The sequence below is a fragment of the Carassius auratus genome, chromosome 21 (assembly GCF_003368295.1).
Source record: "Carassius auratus strain Wakin chromosome 21, ASM336829v1, whole genome shotgun sequence".
Taxonomy (NCBI): Eukaryota; Metazoa; Chordata; class Actinopteri; order Cypriniformes; family Cyprinidae; genus Carassius; species Carassius auratus.
In genome coordinates this window covers 22262570-22283785 of record NC_039263.1, presented here as the reverse complement: position 1 = coordinate 22283785, position 21216 = coordinate 22262570, and the positions used below count along the sequence as shown (strand labels likewise).

Here is a 21216-nt window from a genome sequence, read left to right as displayed (position 1 = left end):
TATAAAACGGTTATTTGATATACATAGTAAGGTTTCATGAAATAAAACCGAGCAAATAAAGAGTAATGATATCAATAAACAGCGAAGAAAACAGTTGTGGTTCTAACAAAGTGGTTGCCGAGCAACACACAGAAGTAAACATTCCGCTTTGAACATGGATCAACCAATCAGAATCAAGGACCGGAATTCTCAGTTTTATCATTTGTATTTTAAAAGCGTAATGACTTTGCATGTATTTGGTAACTCCCCAGCCCTGCAGTACACACATGCTGAAATGTGTCTCTGTGTTTCAGAAATGATCACAGACAGTCAGATTGAGAGCGGGCAGCTGAAGGCCGATCTGAAGGAGATGGTCATGTACACTCTGCTGCGGAAACATCGGCACCAGACGAAGAAGTCCAACCTGCGTTCGCTGGCAGACATCGGCAAAAGCGTGTCGAGCGCGAGTCGTCTGTTCAGCAACCAGGAGAACGGTAACACAGCTGCCACATTAAACCTCTCTCGTACACTCTATCGCTTTCCTCATCTCTCCTCTTGCTTTCACCACCAGCGTCTATCAGCTCCATCCATCAGCAGCGTCTCTCGCACATTGCAAAATCTGGCAATACTTTGATGCTTCAAGCTCACAAGTGCTCAAATGTGCTGATGAGATGCAGTTGGTTTTTATGTTTTTTGCAGCAATCAAACCTCAGACCCTCCCAGGAAAGACTAGAAACCTCTAGAAAGCTCCAGACGTGTAAAAGTGCTCAAGATGTTTTGGTTTCTGAAATACCTGATAGAGTCTTCTTCTGAATAAAAGTAACTTGTTGATACTTTAGTACCAATCTAATCATGTTTCTCTCAGTTTTAGAAAGTAGAAGAAAAACTTAAATTGAACATGAAATCAAAAATCAAGCCTTTTGTCTTCGCTGGTTCACACAGTTCAAAGAAAAACATGTTTGTTATCATAATCTTTCATCGAAAACTGCTTCTGAAATGACTTACCTTTTCTGCTGACATCATCAAAGGCTTTTATTTTAGCCCCTCCCCCAGCATATGTATGCTTTTTTCTTATTGTTTTACATGGAAAATCATCTCACTGTAAAAGCAAAATGTGTCTTGTTTTGACTTTAATGTTAAAGAAATAGAAACTAGTTCTAGAAATGTTGTCTAAATGTCAAGAAATGTAGCGTGACGAGATCTGATGTTTTCATAATACTATAGCTTTTTCTAGAAACAAGGTATTTGTCGTAATGCTAAAAGGCTATTTTTAATGTGCTGCACATGCAAGTGTACAGTTAAACAAGCAGAGGGGATCATCAAATGCGCTTTCATGCAGCCATTGGCATTTGAAATCTTTATTTAATTTATTTTAGGAAATCAGTTGTTTCGGATTTTTCATATATATTAACTACTCTCATTTTATTTTATAAAATAATGAATAATTAAATTCACATGTATAAATAATTAAACTTTTTAACTACTAAATTAATCTTCAGCAATTTGTATAAATTTTTTTTTGTGTGTGTGTGAAATATAAATAAAATGTAAATATGAATACAAAAAAGTGATTTTTTTAGAAAAATATAAAAAAATTTACATTTGTAATTATTTTTCAAAACTTTTTTTATTCTGATATATAATTAAAGAATAATTCATAATTATTTAATTGTTTAACTACTAAATTAAATTATACTACTTCAACTCTATTTTCTATTTTCTATTGATTTAACTAACTATATTGTTTTTAGTGAAACATAAATAAAAAAAAATAATTTACAATTTATGTCTTATTCTAAATTCTTAGTGTTAAATTAAATTATATTTAATTAATAAATAAATTATTATTTACATTTGATTTGATTTTATATATACTTAAATCGATTTTATATACAATTGAAGTAATTTATATAAATTATTGTGTATATATAATATGAATAATAATAATATATACACACACACACACACACACACACACACACACACACATACAGTAGCTCAGATTGAAAGCAGCCGTTTCAAAGCTTCCTCAACACTGGTTTCTTCTGTTTTATTAATAATCCATTCTTTCAGAAATTTTGCTGTGCCTTCTTTTCAAACTCTGCTTGGTTTTCTTAAATGTTGTCTATTTTAATTTTTATTCAGTGCTCCAACTGAATTCTGAATCACTCTTTGAACCAGATTTGTACTCTATTTGTACTTTATTTCTTTGGTCTAATGCTTTCTTTTCTCTCTTCCCTGTCTCTCGTCCTTCCTGCGTGTCTTGATTGACATGCATGCGCCCTGTCTTCCTGTGTGTGTGTGTGTGTGTGTGTGTGAAGCGCGCAGTTCTATCGATCACTCTGTGCCTTGCTTTGCCACCCTTGACCCTGACGAGCAAATTCAGATGCAGAGAAGCAACAGCATGGGACTTCTCTGTAAGTCTGTAGCTGAGGATTCAGACTGACTCATGCTAGATTTGCTAATCTGTGAGTTAAGAGATGAAGAAATATACTGTAATCTGGTTCTGTTTGAAAGATCAGCTCGTCCACTTTATTTCTGCAGATAAGGAACGAAATGAATAATGTTGTGTGTGCAGAATATTGTAAACTTTTTAAAGTAAAAGCTACCTTAAACTTTAGTTTAAAAATAGTAAGTAGTGATTATGATGAAACACATGAGTATGTTATTTATTTTGATAATCTCTTAATAAACCACTGCATTAAAGGGTTACATGTAATAAAGGTTTTATGTAACCTGTCAAACAAGTTACTAAATGAATCTATTGTTATCTAGATACACAAAAGGACTTTTATGTGAGACTCTTGGGCCTCTTTGTTTTTAAGAGTGTTTTAGCAGGTGATCAGTGTTTGACCTTTGACCTTGTGTGACCTCTGCAGGTAGTCCGACCACGGCTCATCGTAACCTGACCTCCAACAGCCTGAACGATCTCTCAGACAAACCTGAGAAAGACCAGGTACTGTGAAGTGTGTTTCTGTGCTAATAGAAGTGTGTGAACAGTTTGACACATGTAGAAAAGTATATGTTCAATCTGCAAGAAGAAGAATATTGGGCCAGACTGAAACTTATGAAAATGTCTAGGTGACAAAAAAAAAAAATATATATATATATATATATAATTTTATATATATATATACATATAATAGATAAACTTACAGTAACTTAAAAAAAAAAAAAATTCTTTTGAGTTTTATATTAATCACATTCTTTTTAATGGTTATTCTCATTATATTCTCTTTTGTAATGTTTTTTATTTATTTATTATTATTTAAATCAGCAAATATTACCATGATGTATAAATACCTGACAATGTAATAAAATAATATATAGTTAGGTAAATTAGAGGATTTTCCATGATATTTTGTTATTTGGCTAAAGACATATTTCTTAAATATATTTTCAATAATAACACCTATAATAATGATCTTTAATTTAATACACACACATATAAAACTAAAATATATGTGCTTCGTAATTCAATGATTTAATAATGCATTTTTATTTAAAATATTATTATTATTTAATTAAAATTATAACAATTATTCTATAATTTTCATTTAACCTATATTAATAATAATTGAAGCATTCAAAACAAATCTAAAAATAATTAATGTTTTGCATTGCACCAATGAGAATTAGGGGGAAGTGTGCTTAATCACCATGAAAGTAATGTTTTAATGGTTTTAAAATAGGCAGTTTTGTGGTATTTTGAAGATATATATACACAGCCAGGTGTGTTTTTAACAGCTTTTGTGAGATTCTCCCACCAAGCGTTCATTAGAGACAGGTTTGATGTCTGTTTCTCCTGGGTGTGACGTCTCTAGGACAGGAATGAGTGCAAAAGGACAAAAGAAACTCTCTTTCAAACAAAGTAGCACTCAACTGAATCTCAGTGGCTGTCTTTCACACAAGGCCGCTGTCGTCAGTTGCGTCAATATTTGTGGATTAGCGGAAGAGCTTTGTCAATCGTGTGTGTTATTCACACTACTGCTGTAATTATACTGATAACCTCGAATGAAAATCAGCCAAACCTCAAACACTGCACACACACAAGGTCTCTTTTGTGTCTGTGTGTGTTCAAGCTGTGTGTCATCCCAGAGATGAGAGTTAATGAAGTGTTTTTGTTTGTGCAAGTTTTGAGCTTGTTTCTTTCCACGCTGCTTAAGTCTTATCAGACTTAGAAGTACACTGAAATATGACCTCAAATATCATATCATGAAGAAATGTATTGCTTCTTTTGATAAATTCTTTATTAAAAAAAAAAATCTAAGTAGATTTTAATATGGATCAGAGATATAACATAATATACAGTGAGATACGCTGAACAACTTTGTGCTTCCATTGTAAATGTATTGCTTTCAATACACTTTCCATTTATGCAAAATTATTTATTTTCTGTGGTAACTGACTGCATGCAACAAAGATATTACTGAGTGCTTTAAAAACAAGAGCCTGGAAAAGTGTTGTGATTGTTAGCCAAAACATTTAACTAAATTATTTAAAATATATATTGATTGATATAAAGCAGAGATAATGCAAATAAATATAAATATTAGATGGAAAACATTGAATTAAAATGAAATAACTGAAATTGAATAAGGTGAAGTGTTAAAATTACTAAACTTTTAATGAAGTAGAAATACAGAAGTTTGAGAGAAACAGAAACTAATCAAAAATATCGAATACACATAAAAAATGTACTAAAAATGAAAAAATAAACTTGAAAATATTAAATAAAAATAATTCAAAATGTTTAATTCATTTTTAATATTTTATAAAATATTTATTTCTGTTTTCTGTTTATTTATAATTAATATAAATAATATAAACAAAATTAATATAGTGAAAAAACTTTTTTTTTAATCTCTCCAGTTGAATAATAAATTCATGAAGAAAATTCCCCGTGATGCAGAGGCATCAAATGTGCTGGTCGGTGAGGTGGACTTTCTGGACGCTCCCTTCGTGGCGTTTGTGCGTCTCCAGCAGGCCGTCATGTTAGGAGGTCTCACTGAGGTCCCTGTGCCCACACGGTAACACACTCACTGCGAATTACAGGAATAATTCACCTAAAACTGAAAAACTGCTGGAAAGAACAGATTTGGAGAAATGTAACATTGCATCACTTGCTTGTAGTGAATGGGTGCCATCAGAATGAGAGTCCAAACAGCTGATAATAACATCACAATAATCCACACCACTCCAGTCCAGTGATGCAATATTACATTTCTCAAAATCTAATGAAGAAATAACTCCTCCACATCTGGGATGGCCTGAGAATGTTAATTTTTTTTTTTTGCAAATTCAAATTTTTAGGTGAACTCTTTCTTTAAAGCTGTGCCATTCATAATTGCATTTCTTGAAATCGTAATAACTAGATCTATTTGTATTTGTAGGTTCCTTTTTATTCTGCTGGGGCCCAAAGGAAAGGCCAAGTCATACCGTGAGATCGGACGTGCCATCGCCACGCTCATGTCTGATGAGGTGAGGTTATGTGCATGCTAATGTAATCTGTAGGTGATTTCAGCTGAACTGTGACCTGACGCTGTGTGCTTTGTGCTCCTGCAGGTGTTTCATGACATAGCTTATAAAGCGAAAGACCGCGGAGACCTGCTGGCAGGCATTGATGAGTTCCTGGATGAAGTCATCGTGCTTCCTCCAGGGGAATGGGACCCTGACATCAGGATCGAACCTCCTAAATCCATCCCGTCTGCAGATAAACGGTACCACACCGCCCTGCATCATATACGATTAATGAAATCCAATGTTGTTGCTTACTCATTTTGATTCCAAAAATAGTGTGTGTTTTACTCAAGCATGTCACTCTATTCACAAAATATGATGCATTTTGAAGCATTTTTGATTTTGGCTGTCATTCGTGAGGTAAAAAAGTTTTTTTTAGTTGTTAGTTTAATAAGTGCATTAAAGCTGATATGTATATATAATTAAAATATTTTTTTTGTGATGCAAAGTTTTTATTGGTGTTTTTGAATCAGCATCATCAAATTAGGTCATATTTAGATGAAAACCAATGAAACTTTGTGTGTGTTTAGTAAAAACAATATTGCCGGAGGGGAAGGTGTTCAGATGAACGGCGGTGCTCCTCATGACGGGAGTCCAGCAGGCGGCGGTGGCCACGCGGTCGGTGATGAACTCAAATTTACCGGCAAGTAAGTATATAAACACACACTGATACATGTTCATGAACACTTGCTTTAACAGGTAACACGGTTAACTTGAGTTTATACTGGCATTTGTTATTTCTTCACTGTGAAAAGTGCAGAACATATCAGTTATTGTATTTACACATCATTCTGAAGTCTTGAGATTTAAGAAATTTTAATGTTTTTAAAAAGAGTCGTCTCTGCTCACCGAGGCTGCATTTATTTGCTCAAAAATCCAATAAAAACAGTAAAATTGTGAAATATTATTAAAATTCAAAATAACCATTTTCTGTTTGAATAGATTTTGAAATGTAATTTATTCCTGCGATCAAAGCTGTATTTTCAGCATCATGACTCCATTCTCCAGAGTCACATGATCCTTCAGAAATCATTCTACTATGATTTGCTGCTCAAGGAACATTTCTGATTGGTGTCAGTGTTGAAAACAATCTCTTTCTCTTGTAGGTTTTGCGGCGGTCTCATTCTGGACGTCAAGAGGAAGCTCCCGTTTTATGCGAGTGACTTTTACGACGCTATCAACATACAGTCTCTGTCTGCCATCTTGTTCATTTACCTGGGAACCGTCACAAACGCCATCACCTTCGGAGGACTGCTGGGAGACGCCACCGAAAACATGCAGGTTCGACACTTTTCTGAGTGTCTTATTGCTGGTTTGGCTGAGCTCGTTTTATTCAGGAGCTCGATCGGTTGTGTCCACAGCTCTGGGGATTTAAAGGCCACAGATAACTGTTTGGTTATTAAACATGTCGCGTCAAATATATGTCATGTGTTTCCTAGATCGGCTGTTTGGAACCAGATCTACATGTTGGGATTTGATCTCTGCTATACTGAGAGTGACTTTTCTTCCAACAACTGTGTGTATAAATAGTGTCAGGATTGTGCGTTGTACTTTCAGACATGTGCGGTGACTGCAGTTTGCGCATATATATTTAGCAGTGCATGTATATGGCGCAGGCTAAGGAGGATCAGCTATAAATAGCCTCAGATTACACACAAGCACACACACACACACATATATAAAAAAGCACAAATACACTTCAGAAATATCCCTTTAAAGGAAACCTTCTCCTGACCTCTGCCCTTCACCTCGAAAGCCAGTCTCAGATATGCAAATTAACGTTTTAGATGCAGATTGCATGTCGGTGTATTGATATTTTTTGCCTCATAAGTTTAGAAAACCTTGAAGATAACTTGTGTTTGGAGGTAAATATGTGAACAAGTGAGATACATAAACAGATCTGAATGCAGAACAGTTTGAATATGCTGTGATGGGCCTTTGTAAGTCGATGGGATTTTTAAAAACATTACTGTTTATCAGTTATAAAAACTCAAATATCAAATAATTTTAACCAACAATAATGTATTTATTTATTATTAATTAACAGTAATTATTAAATGTATTATTATTATTTATTTACTTTTTAAATATTGTTATTGTATGTTTGAATAATAATAACTATTAATAATTCTATCACCATCCAACTGAAGGCTGAATATAATTTTTATGGTTTGTTATTCAATGATTCATTGAATGAATGATAAACAACAAACATTATATAATAGTAATAATAACAGTAACAGCATTTTTTTGTTATTACGAATAATTTATTATTATTATTATTATTATTATTAAATATTTATTATTATTATTATTATTATTATTATTATTATTATTATTATTATTATTATTATTATTATTATTATTATTATTATTATTAAATATGCATTATTATTATTATTATTATTATTAATTAAAATTAATAATCACAGTTACTAATTCATTCACCCTCCAACTATACTCTGTTTGTAATTTTAATGGTTGATTGTTCATTAAATTATTGCATCAGTAAACAACAACGACAAGAATAATTAATGTATTTTTATAATATTATTATGCAATTTATAATTTTTATTAGTAGTAGTATTTGTATTATTATTTTTTTTTATTAAATTATTGATTAATAATAATAATAATGCATTATATTATTAAAAAAGTCAATTATAATAGGGTTTAGATGTAATGTTAATATGAAATGATTTTCCAAATGAATTGTTTTACAGGTGTTTTACTCATATTTCCGAATTCTGCATGGGATTGTGTTGTGTTTTAGGGTGGAAGGAAAAGTCCATGAACTTAACAGAAAATGTCTTGACAGAAAAAAATGTGTGTTGTTTTTCCATGGATTGTTTTCTTACTGTGTATGAGTGACACACTGAAGTGTAATAGTTAGAGGTTTGTTTAAATCTGACTACTTTACAGTATGAGCAGATGCAGCAGTGATGCTTGTGTGAGAAAACTCCAGTGGTTTGTGCTGGAAACCAGCGTTTGTCCGGATAAACTCTTTCAGATTCTACTGTGAGGCAGAAATGTGCTTTTGAAGAAAGAGTGGCCGTCAAATCTGCTTTCCCGCAGACTTGTCTTCACACACACTCCCGTTGCTGTAGTTTCTCCTATTGACGTCAGTGTTGTTGTCCGTCTGTGCAGGGTGTGTTGGAGAGTTTTGTGGGGACGGCGTTGACAGGTGCTGTGTTCTGTCTGTTTGCGGGACAGCCTCTCACTATCCTGAGCAGCACCGGACCCGTGCTCGTCTTTGAGAGACTGCTCTTCAACTTCAGCAAGTGAGTGTCACATATACACAGACACATACTCAAACATTGTTTGAATATATTAGTTATCATTATAATTACTATATTATTATGAATAATTATAATGGCTGCATTTTTACAGTGGGAAAAAGAAAATAAATCTTTAATAAATGTTTGCATTAATAATAAAACAAAAAAAGGAATATTTGTTTTTGTGTATCGTTAATAATAATAATTAATTTACTCAAGTGTATTGTTTTTTAAATATAGAAAAATAGGACATAATAAAAAAAAAAATTATATTTGTAAAATATATTTATATATTATATTATATATTATTTACTTGGGAAATTAATTAATTTATTATTATTATTAATCCATTAGTCACCCTGCAGTCAGCTGTTCATCATATATATATATATATCTAGGTTTTTAAATGTATACATTTTTATTTTATTTTAATTGTTCAGTGCAGCTTGATTTATTAATTGTTTATATGATTCAGTCAGATTTTATAGCACATTATCCGTTTCTCATTTAATTCAGAGACTTCTGTAGTGATGTGTCATATTTAGTTTGAGCAAAAACAAGCAGCAATCCCAGGATCTCTTGAAGCTGTGTATCATCTGAGGCACAAAAAGTGATCCGGAATCAAGATACATATTCGTTTTTTAAACTGTTTCCGCCAAGGTCTTGTCTCTCTCTCTTTCTCTGTCTGTCTCTCTGTCTCTCTATCTCTCTCTCTGTGTGCATGAATACATTTCTCTGTCTCTCTGTGAGGCTTCAGGTTTCTCTATTTATGTTCCATTATGAATAATTGAGTCAGATTTCATGTCTGCTTCTGCTGACGTGTATCAGTTCAGCTTCACTGAGGGTTTCCATCTAAAAAACTGAGTCTAGATTTATGGATTATCATATATTAGATGAATCAGATGTTGCATGCTAACATGATTAGTTCTTTCTGATCAAAAAAAGAGTCTGGATTCAGACTTAGACACAAGAAACATAAGTGAGAGTCATTTGGAAATTAATACAAAAACATACATCATAAATGTATGTGCATGCTTACATTTTTAATTAAAAATGTATAATAATGAATGGTAAAATAAATTATTATTATTATTAAATTTAATTAAAATAAGTAAAAATACTAAATAAATAAATACACACACACACACACACATATACACACACACACTATGTGTATAATTCTTAGAATAACACATTGTATATATATTTAATTCTTACAAATATTCATATTTAAAGTATGCATATATTAGTGATTTAAAATGTAATTAAAAATGTAAATATATATATTTTATAATAGATATATTTTAATGAGTTGGGAGATTTAAAAAGGAGATTAAAAATTGCTTTCAGTTTAAAGCATTGCATTATGGGATTAGTGGCACATAAATGCTCTGACTATGTATTAAATATTTTGAATAAAAGAGAAGCCCATCCTGGTGATCCATGCAAAAAGACAAAAATGTACATACCCAGTATGCATAATGCATGCAAATCTGTTTCAGAACCAGAGGAGAGTATTTCAAACACATTGCTAATCTTTTTCTTCTCATCCTCTGATTGGTTGATTGTTTTCCTGTCTGTTTTTGATTGGTTCAGGGATAATGATTTCGACTATCTGGAGTTCCGGCTGTGGATCGGTCTGTGGTCTGCTTTCTTGTGTCTGGTGCTGGTGGCCACAGACGCCAGTTTCCTGGTGCAGTACTTCACCCGCTTCACAGAGGAAGGGTTTTCTGCTCTCATCAGCTTCATCTTCATCTACGACGCCTTTAAGAAGATGCTCAAACTGGCTCACCATCATCCAATCAACTCAGACTTCAGCATGGACCTGGTCACACAGTACGGATGCCACTGCACTCCTCCGGACGGTGAGACACTGATCGCTCAGAGAGAAAGTGTGTGTGCATGAGACTGAGACCAAACACTAAAATAATCAGAAGTGATCTTATAATTTACATTTTTATTAAAGTTATTATTATTAATAATATAATAATGATATATTTACATCATTGCTTGTTTTCAGAGAAATTATATTAATATTTAAAAGTTTTTTTTTATTGCATTTTTTACATTTTCTATTTTTCTCTCAATTATGCAGAGGATTTCGGTTATTTTAGCCTTGTTTATTTTTACATTTCTTTCATAATTTTTTTTTAGCAATGATGTGATTCACATATGTTTTATAATTTTTCTACATGCAATTTATTTATTTATTAATTTTTATATTTTTGTAATAATAATTATAATAATAAAGAAACATAAATAAATGTTTTCAAAGAAACAGAGAAATATCTTTTTTACTCTATTAACAAATGGTTATTTTTTATTAAATTTTATAATTTAAATTTTTTTATTATTATACATGCTTCTTTCTTTCTTTCTTTCTTTCTTTCTTTCTTTCTTTCTTATTGTCTTATTAATTTATTTATTTTTATAAATATAATAAAATACTAATAGTTACATATTAACATTGACACTTGTCTTCAGAGAAAATATTATAATATTTAATCGTTTTTTTACCCTATTGACAAACTGTTACTTTGAATTTTAGACATTTTCTTTTTGTTTTGCACACGACTTGTATATGTTTATTAGAAATCATGAAGAAAAACTGATCAAGAAAATGAGTGAGAGAGAAACTGACATTCAACATCAGGTTTAAAATAAAACTTATCTTATATTTTGTGTCTTTGATTCAAAAGGCAACATTTCAGCTGAGTATATGGAGAAAATGGAGGCTCTGATGAACAGCACTGGACAGGTTTGTGTTGATCATTATTCGATTATTACAATACCCACAAAGCATCAGTACATTTAGATCAGTCAAAAGAATGGCCAGTTACTGCACAGATACAACACATATGATATTAAAACCGACTGAACAGTTTTTTGTTGATATGAATGAGCACATTTGTTGATGTTTGTGTCTGCGCAGCACCATCTGAACGCGACCTGGGCCTCTCTGACTCGCTCTGAGTGTTTGGAGTGGGGCGGTCAGCTGCTGGGACCGGCGTGTCAATTCGTCCCTGATATCACACTGATGTCCTTCATCCTGTTCTTCGGCACATACACCTGCTCCATGGGTCTGAAGAAGTTCAAAACCAGCCAGTTTTTCCCAACTACGGTACACAAACACACACACGTCATCAGCACTCATTAATGAGGATCTAAATTGGCTTATGCTTTACTCATGAGGATATTCCTCCTCACAGGACTAGGAAACCCTACACTCACACACACACACACACACACACACACACACACACACACACACACACACACACACACACACACAGAGAGACTTTAAGCTTCGATCTGAAAATCATTGCTTCTGAATTAAAGCTGTATTTTGGTTTGGCAGCTGTAATGGAAAATAGTCCATCACTGATCCGTCCAAAAATGCTGTAGCATATTACCAATCTGCACTCATTAAAACATCATAAATCTCTGTTAATCTCCACTAATTAGAGATTAGATTTAAAGATTATAGTTTTCACTTTCGATTCTGGTATTTATAGTGTATTTTAGTCAATGATCTGTGATGTTTTTGATGATTTAGTATTAAATTTATTAATGCAACATACAGTTTACTTATGAACTTTTTTATTGTTGAGTTTAGTTGAGTTGAGTTTATTTCAGTTGTTGAGTTGAGTTTAGTTGAGTTAAATTGAGTTGAGTTGATTTGAGTTGAGTTTAGTTGATTTGAGCTGAGTTTATTTGAGTTGAGTTGATTTCAGTTGTTGAGTTTGAGTTGAGTTTAGTTCAATTGAGTTGAGTTGATTTGAGTTTAATTTATTTGAGTTCAGTTGATTTCAGTTGTTGAGTTTGAGTTGAGTTGATTTCAGTTGTTGAGTTTGAGCTGCGTTGATTTGAGTTTAGTTGATTTGAGTTCAGTTGATTTCAATTGTTGAGTTTGAGTTATTTTGAGTTGATTTGAGTTGAGTTGATTTGAGTTGAGTTTAGTTGATTTGAGCTGAGTTTATTTGAGTTGAGTTGATTTCAGTTGTTGAGTTTGAGTTGAGTTTAGTTCAATTGAGTTGAGTTGATTTGAGTTTAATTTATTTGAGTTCAGTTGATTTCAGTTGTTGAGTTTGAGTTGAGTTGATTTCAGTTGTTGAGTTTGAGCTGCGTTGATTTGAGTTTAGTTGATTTGAGTTCAGTTGATTTCAATTGTTGAGTTTGAGTTATTTTGAGTTGATTTGAGTTGAGTTGATTTGAGTTGAGTTTATTTGAGTTGCTGAGTTTATTTGAGTTGAGTTCAGTTGATTTGAGTTGAGTTCAATTAATTTAAGTTGAGTTTAGTTGAGTTGAGTTAAGTTCAACTGAGTTGAGTTTATTTGAGTTGAGTTGATTTCAGTTCAGTTGATTTCAGTTGTTGAGTTTGAGTTCAGTTGATTTGAGTTGAGTTTGAGTTGTTGAGTTTAGTTGATTTGATTTGAGTTGATTTGAATTGAGTTAAGTTGATTTGAGTTGTTGAGTTTATCTGAGTCTATTTAAGTTGAGTTTAGTTGAGTTGAGTTTATTTCAGTTGTTGAGTTGAGTTGTGTTTATATGAGTTGAGTTTAGTTGAGTTAAATTGAGTTTAGTTGATTTGAGTTGAGTTGATTTGAGTTGAGTTGAGTTGATTTGAGTTAAGTAGATTTAAGTTGAGTTTGAGTTGAGTTGATTTAAGTTGATTTCAGTTGTTGAATTATTTTGAGTTGAGTTATTTTGATTTTATTTGATTTGAGCTTATTTGAGTTGTTGAGTTGAGTCTAATTGATTTTTAGTTGAGTTGAGTTGATTTGAGATCAAGTGTTGTCCTGTTTTTACATTAAATATCTTGTTTTGCAAGGCTTTTTACAAAAAAAGAAAGAAAAATGTAAAAGAAATGGAGACTGCATCATTATAAATTATAACATAAAATCCTTTTGCTGAAAACAACACAAAATACTGATAAAAATGTATAAATGTGTTTATAAAAATGTATTAAATAAACTAAATAAAATATGCTGAAAAAGCCCCATGATATTTGACATCATCTGAACTGTTTGAACTGTCCATGTGAAGTCATATGCTGAATAGTTGTTTATATTTTACAGGTCCGCAAAATGATCAGTGACTTCGCCATTATTCTGGCCATTTTGATCTTCTGTGTTGTGGATGCGCTGGTCGGTGTGGATACACCCAAACTAATAGTGCCAAGTGAATTCAAGGTGTGTGTGTGTGTGTTGAATGGGTTTAGTGTCTTTGTGAGGGCACTTCTATGTTACAGTAATCCTTTAATAATCATAAACCACTCACTGAATGTGTGTGTGTGTGTGTGTGCGTGTGTGTGTGTGCATGTGTTTGCATGTGTTTGCGTGTGTTTGCGTGTGTGTGCGTGTGTGTGTGTGTGTGTGTGTGTGTGTGTGTGTGCATGTGTGTGCGTGTGTGTGTGTGTGTGTGTGTGTGTGTGTGTGTCACAAACAGACACAACTCTACATGTACATCATGTGAGAATCCAGTGCTTGTATTGTTACTGCAAAATCTGTATTGGCACAAGCTGAATCAATATAGCTTTCGTTAGTAATGCTAACAAACCATAATACATGATATAATATAGCAGATCAATAGATAATTTAGTTTCAAATATAATTATGATGCTCAAATTTCTATTTAAATGTAGATACCATAACTATATAACATGCATAAAGTATATAATCCTTGCTAATGAGAATGATTATAAAGTGATTTATTCATTTGCTAAATTAATAAATGTAAATATATTATGGGTGCAACGGTTCAACTGACTCACAATGCGGTTTATGTTTAGGGAAAAAACTATAATGCCAAATAAAAATAATGAAAATAAGAACTTTTCAGTTTATTTCAATTTCTAATTATTCTGTATTTTTCTGCCCTAAATAGCCGACGAGTCCAAATCGTGGTTGGTTTGTTCCTCCGTTTGGAGGAAACCCGTGGTGGGTTTACCTGGCCTCGTTCTTACCTGCTCTTCTGGTCACCATCCTCGTCTTCATGGACCAGCAGATCACGGCGGTCATCGTCAACCGCAAGGAGCACAAGCTGAAGGTACAAACGGCTGATGTGATGTTACACAGGAGTTTAATGAGGGATTACACCGCTGCACGCTTCAGTGGAGACGGGATTCAGATCTGTGCTTAATGTGGAGAACTGATCATTCACTTCAGGTTACGAGTGTTGTTTTTCTCCCTCTGAGCGCAGAAGGGAGCCGGGTATCACCTGGACCTGTTCTGGGTCGCCATTCTCTTGATCGTGTGTTCGTTCATGGGTCTGCCGTGGTACGTGGCAGCAACCGTCATCTCCATCGCACACATAGACTCCATCAAGATGGAAACTGAGACCTCCGCACCCGGGGAACAGCCCAAATTCCTTGGAGTCAGGTGAGGGGAAAAGTCCAAATGCATTGAAATCTTGAGGGCAACCTAGTTTAAGTAACTCTCTACACTGTATTTTAACATGGAAAAAAACTTGATTACAGCATCAAGAGGTTTGGCCGTCCTAACTAAAAAACAACCAATTAAACAATTTTAATATGCCGTTATATGAAACAGCATTTTTGTCCAATGAGATCTCACTGTGGGCGGGGCTATGCAGCATAGTGTCAATAAATAAAACATCAACAACCATGTGGAAAAGTCGACCTGTATGGAATTTTTTTTAATTATATTTTTTATATAGAATGTGGATGATATAGATCAGGGAACGTCAAATCTGGCCCACGAGATCCACTTTCCTGCAGAGTTTAGCTCTTACCCTAATCAAACACACCTGAGAATGCTAATCAGCGTCTTCAGGATCATTAGAAAATCACAGGTAGGTGAGTTTGATCAGGGTTGGAGCTAAACTCTGCAGCGCATTGACCCTCCACGACAAGATTTGAGGAACCCTGATATAGATTAAATAATGCATAAATGTAAATCAGGGTTATTATAGTTAACTAAAACTAAAAGCATAAGAATGCATATTTGTTCATGTTAACATGTGTTTTGAATCAGTTCACACAGGAGTGTGGCTCATGCTTGTTTTCTTGATTGTTTCTCATGCAGGGAGCAGAGAGTCACAGGAACAATGGTGTTTATTTTGACGGGTCTGTCCGTCCTCATGGCCCCCATTCTGAAGGTTTGAGCTTTCATATTTATTAAACTCGCTCTATACTCTCTTTTTGCCTATTAAAACGTATCTTTCTCCGGGAGAATAAGAGTGAATGTTAAAGAGGGTTGTAATGTTTTTATAATTCATGTGTGTTTGCTTTGAGTTCATGTGTTCTACTAAAAGTTGACATAATATGATTCTTTTTTTTTGCACATAAACATATTTATCCATTGCTTTCTCTTCTGGGAAAACAGACCACAAATATGTATGACTCATGACTCTGGCTTGTCACATAGCCGGATCATAATTCATATCTGTGATGCAAACAGATGAGTATTTAAGAAAATATCAGTTGTGTCTACAAAATATTTCTGAGGATATTTTAAGCAATTCTAGTTTTTTTTTTCTTAAGTGAATTTAAATAGGGTCTATAAATATATAATAATTTAGGGCTTATATTTATTCAGCCCTGTGTCCACAACTTCATTAAACTTGATAACTTAAAATCTTTTATGAGAAAAAGGTTAAAAGATATTATTGATAGGTACAGTGCTGTGATAATGTTTTTGCCCCCTTCCTGTTTTTTAATTTTATTTTTAATTTTCTTGCATGTTTGTGTGTGTGTGTGTGTGTGTGTGTGTGTGTGTATATATACATATGTATATAACAGATAACTCTGCTTTTAACAATTTAAAAACAATAATCATGTTTTTTCATTGTGCATTCCAATTAATCTGTCAAACTGCAGTTGGGTTATTTTGTTAAGATTAAAAATAACTATAAATACTGATAACTAACACAATAAAAACATAATAAAAATGAATAATTTTTGAAAATGTTAAACAACATTTATATAAATATTTATAATGTGCATTATTTATAAATGTTATCACAATAAATATAATATTTAATCAATGCTAATTATTTAGTAAATTAATTTGTCTAAATATTTGCCAATATATTTCTAAATATTGATATTTGTATATATATTTAATGTTTATAAAATGTTTATAAAGAAGTTAATTAAAATATGTAATTATTTATAATGTGCATTATTTATAAATATTTAGACATCAGTTCTTTATAAATATGATCTTTATTGTGGTATTACTACCACTTTACATTGGTACTGGCACAGTTCTTTTTTCTGTAGGTTGGTTCCTCCTTGGCACCATGATATAATTGTGATTAACATTAAACTATGGTATAACCTGTTTTTATACAGTCTATGGGTATAACTGTATACTTTTTTTTAGCAGTTAGTGCGGTTACTGCCCCCTAATGGACATTTACTTTGAAAAACATCACAGTTTGGTAAAGGATATTGATGTGTGAGTGGAAAAATCTCATACCAGGATGTAGAGACTTTCATTTCTGTGTGCTTTCTGTCATAACATAAATTCTTTTTTATTATAAGCTGTTTGCATTGCTCAAATCTCCTCCTTTGGAGGATATAATGTTGACAAGGTTGGATTTGGGGTGTGATTGGTGGATACTGCTTTTGTCTTTGTGTAACCTTTGATTCTGTATGTGTGTACAGTATTGTTCTGTGTGTTTGAAGACAAACTGAAGCGGTATTATTGATATAATACTGTAATACGGTGCATTTGGTTTGATCCCTGCAGTTCATCCCTATGCCCGTCCTGTACGGCGTGTTCCTCTACATGGGTGTTGCTTCTCTCAATGGTGTCCAGGTGAGTTCATGCATCTCAGTGAGTATCATGTTACTGTTCAACAGAAAGAGACCCTAATCTTCCGGACTACCTGATCTCCGCTGGAGCCTGGGAACCCGACCGATTCCAGAACATGATCTGAGTTCAGGAAAGTCGGGATAAATCAGGCGTATACAGGTGTAGAATGCCTGGACAAACCAAGAGCACTTCAGGACAGATTTGTGCCTTTGAATAATGGAGCTTGCTGTTAAACCATGATGCATAAGTCACCCGAACATGTAGTTTTAAATATATATATATATATTATATTTTATACACTTTTTTTATAGAATACATATATTGCATATTATATATTTAAATAAGATAATTTTAAATATTAATTTTTTTTATATGTTTAATTATAAACAGAAAGTTTTTTTTATCTGTGACAACAGGATATCTGCCTTTGAATAAACTGAATAATAATTTTTTTTGTGTGTGTGTCTGTAGTTTATGGATCGTCTCCAGCTCTTGTTGATGCCTGCAAAACACCAACCAGATCTGATCTACCTGAGACACGTACCACTCAGACGGGTTCACTTGTTCACCTTCATACAGGTGTGTGTGTGTGTGTGTGTGTGTGTGTGTGTGTGTGTGTGTGTGCGTGTGCGCTCACATGACCAGCCTCTTACAGGGCTCAGATCTATAGCTTCAGTGCTGTATATGCATGATGAATGTGTGTGTGTCTGTTCACAGGTGCTGTGTTTGGCTCTGCTGTGGGTGCTGAAGTCAACAGTAGCAGCCATCATATTTCCTGTGATGGTGAGTCAAAATACACTCAGTCTTACTGCACACAAAACTGGTTTATAATTTATACTTTTTTAGCATTAAAAGGCCTTTAGTATGAATTAGGTTGTGCTTAGCAAGTTTTTTTGTTATGCAATCTTTACTATTTTTTTTATGACATAAAATTAATAACTTTTATATCTTTATTGGGGCCCGAGCACCGGTGGCTTAAACATGCTCAAAAACTCACAAAACTTTGCACACATGGAAATTTACATCTGATATGGGTTTCAGAATACTGTGTGGCAAAATCGCTTGATAGCTCCACCTGTAAAATTTCAATGAAGTGCCCCTTGAGCACGCAGTACTCACATGCAACACACCAATAAAAAAAGTATCTTAGTTCAAAATCCAAAACCTAACAGGAAGTCCTGTGTTATTTGTGCAGTTTTTGCTATTTGTAGGCTTCGTACTTTCACAAACTTTAATCAGATCATCTTCAAATTTGCTGAGTGTAATCATAAGGCCTTTGCGATGCTAAATTGTGAAGATCTTGAGTTTTCGTCAAAGGGCTTGTCCCTAGCGGCCTGATAAGATTTGAATTTTCACCTTGACAGAGGAAGTTGCTGTTACTCAAACATACAATATCCGATCTGCCACAGACTTCACATGTTTGATATGCGTTCTGGCCCTAACATGTCCATGACCATATTCAGTTATAGTCTTAGCGCCACCTGCTGGCAACATGGACGTGACATGTTTAACACTGTTATGGACTCCTTACAACAAGTGTCAGCAAGTGTTAAATAGGCCGTCAACATGCTACAAATGAGCTAAAACATGCTAGCAACACAAGTGCTAAAGCATGCCATTTATGCAATGCGACAGGAAGTTGCTGTAACTCAGGTAAACAATGTCCGACTTGCCCCAAACTTCACAAGTTTAATAACACCCGTGCCCTGATCACATGTCCATGCACATATTCAGTTGTTATCATAGCGCCAACTGCTGGCAACAGGAAATTACTTGTTTTACACTAATTTAAACATGCAATGTCCAATATGCCCCCGACTCCATAAACTTGATGTATAGTGTAATACTTTATATACATTTAATACTTTATAGTGTTATAAAGATCAAATTTTTCTTTTTGACCACAAAATGTAAATATTTTTGCTCAGTTTGGGCCTTTGAATAAAACTGAGATGTTTTTTCTTCATCAAAACAAAGATCATCATATTCTCACTAAAGCATACAATATGAGCCTGATGCATCAAATATAACAATATCTTATTTTATCTTCTTAAAGTTTCTATACACTGTTCCATTTCCATAAATTAATACATTAACCCTATACAGGGTTAATCTACACACATCTGAGATCCCTTTCTGTTCTTTTCCAGATTCTAGCGTTGGTCGCGGTGAGAAAGGCCATGGATTATGTGTTCTCGCAGCACGATCTCGGTTACCTGGATGACGTCATGCCCGAGAAAGACAAAAAGAAGAAAGAGGATGATAAAAAGAAGAAGAAAAAGAAAGGCAGCATCGACAGCGACATGAACGACGTGAGTCTCTCTCAGTGTTTGACAGAAACGAGTGCTTCAGTAAAGCTGCAGTGGTAAGAATGTCCCACCCCTGCGTTTACAGTCGGATTTTCCAGCCAATGAGAACATTCCCAGCATAAAGATCTCCATGGAGGCCATGGAACAGGAGCCAGTGCTGGGGGAGAAACCCTCAGACCGTGAGTAAACACGCAGGGGCTCCAGCCGTCACTCTGTCCTCTTACTAACAATTCAATAATGGCCTCTCCCTCGATCCTCTCTTCCGGCTGTCGTCACACGCTCCTCCAGAAAACAGCTCTGAATCCCGTCTCTCTCTTTGTTTATGCTGTTGCTTGGTTTCCTGGTCTGTGTGGATCAATAACAGATAACACACGCTTAATCACTGTGTATTAATAAAGTCAACATGCAATCAAATTGACCTTATTTACTTTTCTAATTCATGTTCCTGGTCTTTTTTGTGCGTGAATCATTGCAAATGTTTGTCTTTTAGTGAAATAACTGGATCCGCCTTTAAAACCAATTCCCTTTTTGCACTTATTTCTCAATCTCACCAAGCACCTGGATATATTTTGCTCTATAGAGATGGGAATTATGTGGAATTTAACGATTAATGATTTCAGGTCCGTGACGGATGCACTGACGATCTCTTTTGTTAATTATTATGGGAGAAACAATGCACATTGTTTAAAAACCAATTCCTATCCACGACGCCCCTTGTGTAGTAATTTGTTTTACAAAATTAATTTTTTTTATTCTTCAAAAAGTATATAATTGCTGTTCTTTTGAACTTGCTATTTATCAAAGAATCCTAAAAAAAAAATTATTAGTTTCCACAAAAATATGAAGCAGTTTTCAACATTGATAATATTAATAAATGTTTCTTGAGCAGCAAATCAGCTTATAGAATGATTTCTGAAGCATCACTGGAGAAATGATGCTGAAAATTCAGCTTTGATCACAGAAATAAATGACATTTTTACATATATTCAAATAGAAAACCGTTATTTTAAATTATAAAAATATTTCACAATATTGCTGATTTTTACTGTATTTTTTTTTTTTTTAAATAAATGCAGCCTTGGTGAGCAGAAGAGATTCTTTCAAAAACATGAAAAAAATATACCATATCCTGTTTTATTTGCAACTGTCAGATTATAGATGTAAACTGGGTTGCAAAAACAGTCTCATGTTGATTTTAACCTGCATTTCCTGTTCTTTACTACCTCTTTTAATTCTAACCACTAACCAATCAAGTCTTCTTTTCAGCTGCATCATAACACCTTCATGTTAGCCCTCTATGATTTAACAATCTGCCATGTGAATGTATGTATATTAACAGCACATGTG

General features: G+C 33.6%; 1 protein-coding gene across 3 annotated transcripts in view; it reads left to right on the top strand.

Moving 5' to 3' along the window:
- Positions 1–21216, top strand: part of LOC113038953 (electrogenic sodium bicarbonate cotransporter 1) — a 42200-nt gene that overhangs the window by 20249 nt on the left and 735 nt on the right. For 2 of the 3 annotated variants that reach the window (XM_026196769.1, XM_026196768.1), the window contains exons 6-26: positions 294–473; positions 2301–2396; positions 2859–2935; positions 4852–5009; positions 5373–5460; positions 5545–5699; positions 6030–6146; positions 6606–6780; positions 8647–8780; positions 10374–10642; positions 11477–11535; positions 11710–11898; positions 13856–13969; positions 14664–14825; positions 14979–15157; positions 15824–15896; positions 17495–17563; positions 18032–18139; positions 18278–18343; positions 19711–19872; positions 19955–20048. In XM_026196769.1, the coding sequence (XP_026052554.1) occupies positions 294–473; positions 2301–2396; positions 2859–2935; positions 4852–5009; positions 5373–5460; positions 5545–5699; positions 6030–6146; positions 6606–6780; positions 8647–8780; positions 10374–10642; positions 11477–11535; positions 11710–11898; positions 13856–13969; positions 14664–14825; positions 14979–15157; positions 15824–15896; positions 17495–17563; positions 18032–18139; positions 18278–18343; positions 19711–19872; positions 19955–20048 (2724 nt within the window). The remainder of the gene's footprint in view (positions 1–293; positions 474–2300; positions 2397–2858; positions 2936–4851; positions 5010–5372; positions 5461–5544; positions 5700–6029; positions 6147–6605; positions 6781–8646; positions 8781–10373; positions 10643–11476; positions 11536–11709; positions 11899–13855; positions 13970–14663; positions 14826–14978; positions 15158–15823; positions 15897–17494; positions 17564–18031; positions 18140–18277; positions 18344–19710; positions 19873–19954; positions 20049–21216) is intronic. The other variant, XM_026196770.1, reaches the window with a different exon arrangement.